General features: G+C 38.2%; 2 protein-coding genes across 5 annotated transcripts; one reads left to right on the top strand and one right to left on the bottom strand.

The window, feature by feature from the left end:
- Positions 1-889: 889 nt before the first annotated feature.
- On the top strand, positions 890-3847 carry LOC112167991. The gene is made up of 3 exons (XM_024305099.2): positions 890-1732; positions 2167-2939; positions 3422-3847. The coding sequence occupies exons 1-3, from the start codon at positions 992-994 to the stop codon at positions 3519-3521; spliced, it is 1614 nt and encodes a 537-aa protein (XP_024160867.1). The 5' UTR covers positions 890-991; the 3' UTR covers positions 3522-3847.
- Positions 3848-4277: 430 nt separating this feature from the next.
- On the bottom strand, positions 4278-5831 carry LOC112167992 (glutathione S-transferase T3-like). Of its 4 annotated transcripts, none has more exons than XM_040507050.1 (3): positions 5738-5831; positions 5049-5374; positions 4278-4944 (listed from the first exon to the last, which is right to left on the bottom strand). In XM_040507050.1, exons 2-3 carry the CDS (start codon positions 5259-5261, stop codon positions 4450-4452), a joined length of 708 nt encoding a protein of 235 aa, XP_040362984.1. In that variant the 5' UTR covers positions 5262-5374; positions 5738-5831; the 3' UTR covers positions 4278-4449. The 4 variants fall into 4 exon arrangements, with proteins under 4 accessions (XP_040362984.1, XP_040362985.1, XP_040362983.1 ...); XM_040507051.1 differs by having other exon boundaries at positions 5049-5380; positions 5738-5821; XM_040507049.1 differs by having other exon boundaries at positions 4280-4944; positions 5049-5423; positions 5738-5799.
- Positions 5832-8505: the final 2674 nt, after the last annotated feature.

The raw sequence follows: 8505 nt of genomic DNA, 5'->3' as shown, positions 1-8505 counted from the left end.
CTGGGTTTGTTGTTTCAACCCGGTGCACTATTCTATGGTGTAGGGATTATTGTGCAGGTCAGAGTGACGAGTAACTGTCGAAGGCTTAGTTGTTGTCAAGGCTTGGACGTAAAAGTGTCCTTTTGGTTTTAGTCTTTCGCTATATAGTGAGTGTGGTGGATCTATTTACTCATTGAATTGTTATTTAATTTAATTTGTAAACTCTCTGTAATCTAATATGTAATTCTAAAGAACAAGTCAGTATTGATATTTGTGAGCTTGGTTTTTTTTGTTGCTTAGTTTAAATGAAAAATTTTCCAAGTATTTTTCTTGTGCTTGTTAAGTTATCGCATTTCGGATTCGAATTTCTTTATTCGAAATTCGGAGTGTGACAATCTGCCCAGCCTGCTGACGGCATCCCACCTTCTCCAATTTGTCTGTGCCCATACTAATCAGCTCCTCCAGAGAGCAAAGCAACCTTAAATTCCCGTCCGACAATGACGCCACAAGGATGCCTCGCCGGATGGACCCTCACAAACCATCGAAGCACCAAAAGCCAAGCGGTATAGTTTTCTCAAACTTCTCTCTCGGGACAAATTATTTTCTTCCCGTATAGAAAATAAGGATGTGGTATTTTTATAGCTTTTTGAGAAATTGTTTCTATCTTTATACTTACAAAACACAGAAAATGAATGAATTTCATTTCCCAAAACTTCAAATTCTTGAATCAAAAGATTTCTTAAATCCAAATGGGGAAGGGGAGTTTCAAGACTCAACTTTAATGCCCATGGTCAAAGTTAGTCAAACTACTTAAAAAAAAAAAAATGTTGATTTTAATCAATGTTTTCTAAAGCGGGAACTCGGGAAGAGCATTGGCCAAACACAATAATCAAAATTGCTAGAATTTCGCAAGCACACGTGGCGAAATCGAACGGACTCTCATTTTCCCCAAGACAGAGAGTCTTGGTCTCTTCCTGCTCTACCAAGCTTTACTCTTTCAGTCTCAGAAGTCATGGAAACCCCAACGGACCAAACCGACGTCCACGTCATCCTCTCGGAGCAGCGCAGGGAGCTCTTGGCGGCCAAAACCCTAGACGCCGACCTCGACTTGGCCTTCAATCTCCAAATGCAAGAAGCCATGACCGCCTCTCTGGCGCTCAATCCATCGCCGAGTACTTCGCAGTCTCCTCCTCCGTCGCAGCCGTACGAGCCAAACGACGACGTGTTGGACATCGCCGCCACGCTGCTGCTGGAGGACGTGGAGAGGTTCTCGCAGGAGTACGAGGACCACGAGCGCAGCGTTTTGGAGGCGAGGAAGGCGAAGGAGGATCTGGACCGTCGGATTCACGACCACAAGTTCGCGATCGACGTCAGTGACTTGCCGGAGGAATACTGGAGGAATCACGGGGACGTGTACGAACGGCCGTTCTGTACAGATGGGGCGTCGTCGTCGTCGTCGGGAAAAGCTGCGGCGGAGACAGAGTGTTTGAGATTGTACTGCAAGGGTTTGATTAGTGAAGAGTTGGTGAAGAATGTGAAAATGGCGGTGGGTGGAATTGGGGTTGCGATTTGTGACCCTAGAGATAATCTGGTTTTCGAGGTGAAGAAGAATATGGAGGCGGTGGTTGAGGGTGAGAGACTGAGCGATGAGGCTGCGGAGCTTGAGGCTCTGGTTGAAGGGCTTAATAAAGCTCTTACTATGGACTTGAAGAATGTCACATTTTTCTGTGATGATAACAAGCTTTACCAATATGTGAGTCTTAGCATAAAGTACTCATTTGATTATTCGTTAAGGGTTAATTAGTTTCTTTTCTCTTAATGTTTTATCATTTCACGTGATTGCTTTTGCATCCTTGGTTTACTTTGGTATTATCTTCATGATAGTAGCTGTCGGCTTGTGTGAAAACTTTGGGATGTTTTCTTAGCCAGGGTAAAAATGTATGGAATTAAACAGTATGATATTTATGGGTTTTGGTAGGGGAAGCATTGTGAGAGAGTGAACAGAGGACTATACTTGAAAATTTATTTGAACTGTCAGTCATCACAAAGGGAATTGAATTAACCAGAAAACGCTCAACTCTTGTCATTTATAGTATACACTTCTTGGATTTAGAGAGATCATTGAACATATAACTAATAGAATGTTTGGTGCCACTTATTAGATACTTGACATTTTTTAAATTGTAGTTTACAAACAGAGTGGTTCCTGGAAACAGCAAAATTGCAACACTAGTCAACCAAGTTGCTCTTCTACAAAAAGAATTTGAATCCTGCAGCCCTTCACTTGTGGCACGTGGTGATATTAAGTTTGCATTTAAATTTGCAAGAGAGGCTATAGTTTCCCAGATCACCTGGCAAGCAGAAACAAGCAATGGCAAGTGTTTGAAGGAGACTTGTGTCATATGTTATGAAGAAACTGATGTTGCTCGAATGTTTTCAATCGATGGTTGTCTGCACAGGTATTGCATTTCTTGTATGAAACAGCACGTGGAAGTAAGGTTGCTTAATGGGATGGTGGCGCATTGTCCTCATGAAGGCTGCAAATCCGAAGTGAATATTGATAGCTATGAGAATTTCTTCTTGGCACCTAAACTAGTTGAGGTTATGAACCAACGAATCAAGGAGTCTTCTATTCATGTTACAGACAGAGTCTATTGCCAATATCCCAAGTGTTCTGCATTAATGTCCAAGAAGGAGATCTTAGAATATACCAAAACTTCTTATGTTGGTGCTGAGGAATCTGGAGCCAGAAAATGCATGAAATGCCACTACTATTTTTGTATCAAGTGCTTGGTTCCTTGGCATTTTGAATTGACCTGTGATGAGTACCAAACGTCACACAATTTCCCTAAAGAACATCAAATGCTGAAGTCACTGGCTACAAAGAGACTCTGGCGGCAGTGTGTTAAGTGCAACCACATGGTTGAACTTGCACAAGGTTGTTACCACATTACTTGCAGGTACTTAACTCTTCTATTTGACCTATATATATAGATATATATATATATATATATATAATTATTTATTTATTTATATCGTGTTCTTGTTACAAATTGTTCTTGCCAATTTATAAATTAGCACTATCTTTTGAAAGTGGGATTTTTTTGTTCGGTATAGAGAGGAATGAAGCAAGGACAGAAATTTTACTAAGCGGCCAGTGAAATCAAGATGGCTTACCTGAACAAGTTCCTCTAGTTTTAGGTGTGAAATTGACACTATCACACAATCACCAAAATCCAATCTGTAAATGTTGTTGATATCGTTTTCGTTATGATTTATGCTTTGGTTTGTTGGCCAACGTTGTCTGCGATGCTGGTTTTCTATCAACAGATCTAATTCTAGGGCCTTTCCTAGTTTCTCTTGATATTTCTGGATGCTTCTATTTTTTCCTTTATGCCAATGCTTAATTGTGGCTTATTTCATGGTTCCATTGTCTTTGTAGATGTGGATATCAGTTTTGCTACACTTGTGGAGCTGAATGGAAGGACAAGAAACCTTGTTCCTGCCCACTCTGGGACGAGCAGCACATACTTGCAACATAATAAGCGGCTACAATGATGATCAGAATTACCTTGACCGTTGTTATATATTAGTAGGATCAAGACTACTCTAAAAATAGTCATCTTTTGTGTTTTCCTCCTTTTGGTTTCTTTTTTTCTATGGAAATTGTGGGTTAAAGGAGTGGGAAGGGTGTTCAAAGGACATACGGTGCTAAAATTATAATATTGTCCGGCCTTATGCTAAACTTCTTTTGCTGCATTAGTTGGTTTCTTTGAAGACCAAGGTTTTTCTTTTGTTTCTTCAGTTTGAAAATCTATAAACAATGCATCTGCGACATGGTATATCATTGCGTTGAGGAGTTTGTAAATGTTCGTTGCCATGTTGAAATCTATTACTGATCAGCTCAATGTCAAAGATGGCAGCAGATGCAGTCGGGGTTGGCCTTAAGCGACGGAGGCCAACCGGCCAGCCTTTGTTTTGGGTTGCTCCATCTCCGTCCGGCGAAACCGAACTATATTTGTAGTCTAACAGCATCTCCAATGGCTTTTTCTTTTGGTTTGGGTCAAATTTGAATTTGACATATGACATGGCAAATTTGATATAGCAACATTTTGACATCCCTTAAGCTCCAATGACTATGTCAAATTTGAATATTACTTTAATATATAAAATTCTATTTATGTTGTTTTTCCTTTTTTTTTTTTTATCTTGTAAATCAATTGAGATGCAATTGAGATTATGAGACATTTGAGATATGGGAATAAATATAATCGAAACATAAACAGCTTTTGAACATAAACATCAAGTGCACTGCTGGAAACCAACAAACTGATCCAAACAAAAAAATCTAGAAGGCTTTCATGACCTCCATACAGACTCATGCTGCATATTACAAGACCAAGTAGTGCTCAAAAACAATCGAAGGAATAAACTTATCAAACTTCATATATCACCTTGCAAAATTTTCATCTAAAGTTTGGAATAATATGCCCTCTGCTCAGGATTCATAGTAGATGTATCCATATACATAATTCTCATCTCAGTCTCAAATTTCTTATTCTCAGCCTCAAGTTTCCTAACTCGCAGTTTCTCTTTGTCAACTTCAACTTTCTCCATAATTTCTAGTTTCTTTTCATCTCTTTCTTTTTTCTCTTGATGTAATTTTTGTATTTGCACCAATTGACCAGTGGTTTCTTTCAGCTTTCTTTTTTCAACCTTCTTACCCAGTGGTCTAGACACTGGAAAGCAAGTGTTCGTGTCTTCTTCAATATCTATGAGATGGCCTGTAGTTGAAGATGATGAGATATTAGTTATACAAGACTTAGATCTTTGCTTACTTTTCTTGCTGTCCAGCTCTTGCATTAATTGTATCCACTTTGGTTGGTGCCTCAACAAAATCCAAGCATGATCAAGATTGAACCAAAGCTTTTCTTGTGCTTCAAACATCTTCTTTGCATCTGCAATCTGAAGAGAGTAAAAACTGATTAAAAATAATTATATTATATCATGGTGCTTAGAGGCATTACTTTGAAGACATTGTATTGAGTAGCTTTTGTAATAGAGTTTACCTTGTCTTGTTCAGTCTTCCCACTTTCATGCCTTTCATTTATAGCTGCAAAACATCCTGAAAATTTGTTCACCATCTTTTGTATTTTTCCCCACCGTTGTGTCAGCATCGATTGTGAACGATCACTGTCAAAGGACTTATACTGATGATAGTACTCTGTAATTTTCCCCCAAAAAGTCTGCAGCTTTTGATCATTGCCTTGTATTGAATCCATACCAGTATTCAACCAAGCACTTATAAGAAGTTTATCCTCCTCTACATTAAAGCTGGGACCTCTTGGAGGCCTTTTGTTAGCCACTTGACAGACCTCATCAACATTTTCATGCTCTGAGTCTTGCCGTGAATATTGAGAATCCATGGAAGAAGATGATACAAACTTAATCAGAAAAGAACCCAAATTATGTAGTGCTTCTGTATATCAGTTTTAGTTGCCAACAGATGAAAAAGAACATTAAACAAAAAAGTATCTAGATTTAATGCTCTTTAATATTGCAGTACAATCCTATTTAATGCACATCAACTCAAATCTTCAAAGATTTGATAAAAGAACTTATGGAAGCGTTTTAGCAGGAGTACATGTGTTATTGAAAGAGTTATTAAACTAAGCAACCAAGCACTTATAGATGGTTCAATCATAAATATCAAAAGGAATATATATAATGTTTGAGATTGACATGATGAGTATAAAACCTGCAATTTATGCTATCAGTCTGCACAAGTCCTCTTTCATTTAAAGAAGAAGTCTGCACAAGTCCTCTTTCATTTAAAGAGAAGTCTGCACAAGTCCTCATCAATTTAAAGAAGAAGCCTGCACAGGTCCTCATCAACTTTATTAGCCACATGTTAGGTACTAGAAACAATTAAGACCATGTAGTTAACAGTCTATTCTGTCTTTACCAAGCTCACCAGCATTGAATGTCTAACCACAATGCAACATGACAGCAAATTGAGATGTAACTTAACTAATATTCCTTCATTCTCAGTGAGGAACAAGATATTGCATAAAAAGAACAAAACAAATATGTGCAAATCTGGTAGGAGGTCTGATATATAAAAATCAAAAGAGCTTATTAGTGAAGCATTTAACTCATAAATATTATCACAGTCCTTACTACAGACCAACAAAACAAAATCTAAAAAGTGGACTATCAGTTTGATACAAACTCCATTGAATTGACCTCAGTCTCTCACATAATTGGATACCACAGGGCTATAAGGCAAATGCATATATGTACACCATAGTTTTGGCATATTTCACAACATCAACTAATGAACCAATTATCTATGTGCTTACTGCATGATCAAAAAAGAGAACCTGCCTGGCAGTTCGTAGACAAACCAGCCCAACAAACCAAAGTACAGAGCTGAATCCCCAACTTGACTGAAAGTGAATAATAGTAGGCAAGAGAAAAACAAAATAAAATTCCGTATATAACATAACTTCATAACAAAGACATTCACAACTTAAGTATCAACACTGGTTGAGGTACACGATTCTGCAGACAATGAGAACTACAGAAGGATAAGACTTGAGCATTGAAGAGATTGTAATGTAGACAAAAGCAAGAAAGTAGGGGCGGTGGTGCAGCTGTACATATGGCCAATGGGAATGGGTCGACTCCTCTCCTCCTCTCCTATATGCCTGTGGTCGTGGGTCACGACGATTTGGCCGGAGAAGCTAGAATTCAAGTCAAGAAGATTACTGTAGCAGTGCGGCATTTCCGGCGATTCCTTCCAATTCCGGCCATCTCCGGCCACCAAACCAAGTCCAATAGGAGTGCCTCGGGCCATTTATCTTTCCCCTAAAGTTTCATGCATCAATTTGCAGTGTGGAGGGAGAATCAAGCAAAAACCTGATTCTAGGGTTTTGAAATTTCTGAAAAATTTTCACTGGCCGATTTCAAGCACTCAAAGGTAAAATTAGAATTTGTTAGTTGAGAAAAGTGTTGGGTTCGTTGAGTAGGTGGTGCTGCCAAATTTTGGTGGCCATTGGAACTGGTGGCGGCGGCAGTGGTGCGTGGGGCAGCTTTTTAATTGTGATTTTTAGCTAATTAAATCCGATAATTGTTTTAGAGGTTGAATATGTGATTTTGGTGAATTTTGGGAGAAGTTTGACATTGATTGTGAATTTCCAAAGTTTGGGAGTTTCAGTTGTCGATTTGTGGGAATCCGACCTTCGGATTTCCCTTGCTTCCAATATGGAATACTTTAATCGACGGAAGGATATTAATGGTGGAGTTTGGCTTGAATTCAGAAAGAAATGGAGATGTTGGATTACGTGGGGTTTTCGGGATTTTTTTTAATCGTATTTATTTATTGAATTGTTGTTTACGGAATATAATTGTGTACAGGACGAGGTACCAACCTATCGCTCGATGAGGATCCTTACGCTTGGATACCACATTAGCTGTATACTGTGAGTGGACTTTTGTTTTTAAATAATGATGCATGCATTTATTTCTTAAAGTAATGTTCAAGTTATTTATCATATTACATTTCAAGCATATGATTTAAATTTCGGAGATTGATTTCGCTTTATCTCGTAGAATTGCTTTCAATAATGATTTTTCTGAGGTTGGTTATGATTTATAATAATATTTGAGGAATTTTTTTATTTCTGAGGTGATTTCTGGAATTATACTATTTAATTATATTTCTATTTGTTGATTTGAGATTTTTTTTTAAAAAAAGATTTTCGAAATGTGATTTCGATGGAGTTATATTTCTTATTTATTTATAGACTTTCGGTTTTGGCATTGGGAATGCCTTGATGATGATTTTGGAATTGGTTTTGTTTCAATTTACGGAGATTATGTTTTATTATTATTTCTCGCCTATTTATTTTGAACTTGAGATTATCTTGGGGTGTGGGACACGTCATTAGAAATTCATTTGCGAGAGTTGGGGAAGCCTTATGTATTTAAGGATTTACTGGATTTTCAAATATGTTTTCTTGTGCCATACTTTGGGGTGATTTTATCATGCTAGCATTGAGTACGCCTTTGTGGCGACGTGATGGGATCACGGAAGCTCGTCCACCTTTGTGGCGCTGGTTACTTTCTTTGTGACAGTAATGCTGAGGCCCAATATCCTAATCGCCACACATAGTAGCGTAAGGGTATATACGGGAGTATATGGGAGTACTTTAGCCTGAAGGCTCACTCGTATGGCTGTCATCTTCCCCTACTTATCATATTATTTTTGACTAGCGGGGCTAGTCCGATTTCCCTTAACCAGCGGGGCTGGCTTGTCTTTACGAGATTCTTGATTTTAAAGATAAATGTTTTACCATTGTTGCATGCATCGAGTTTTTAAAGGAATAAATGTAGGAAAGTATAAAATCCCTTTTATTTACAATTACTTATTTTTTTGTCCACTCACGCTAATGTTTTTATCTACTTTCCCCTGGGCTCTTTGGTTTCAAATGCCCAGTCTGCAGAGTAGCTGGTTCGGCATAG

Source organism: Rosa chinensis, chromosome 5 (genome assembly GCF_002994745.2).
Source record: "Rosa chinensis cultivar Old Blush chromosome 5, RchiOBHm-V2, whole genome shotgun sequence".
Taxonomy (NCBI): domain Eukaryota; kingdom Viridiplantae; phylum Streptophyta; class Magnoliopsida; order Rosales; family Rosaceae; genus Rosa; species Rosa chinensis.
Note: the sequence above shows the minus strand (reverse complement) of the source record. Positions and strands in the feature narration are given on the sequence as shown.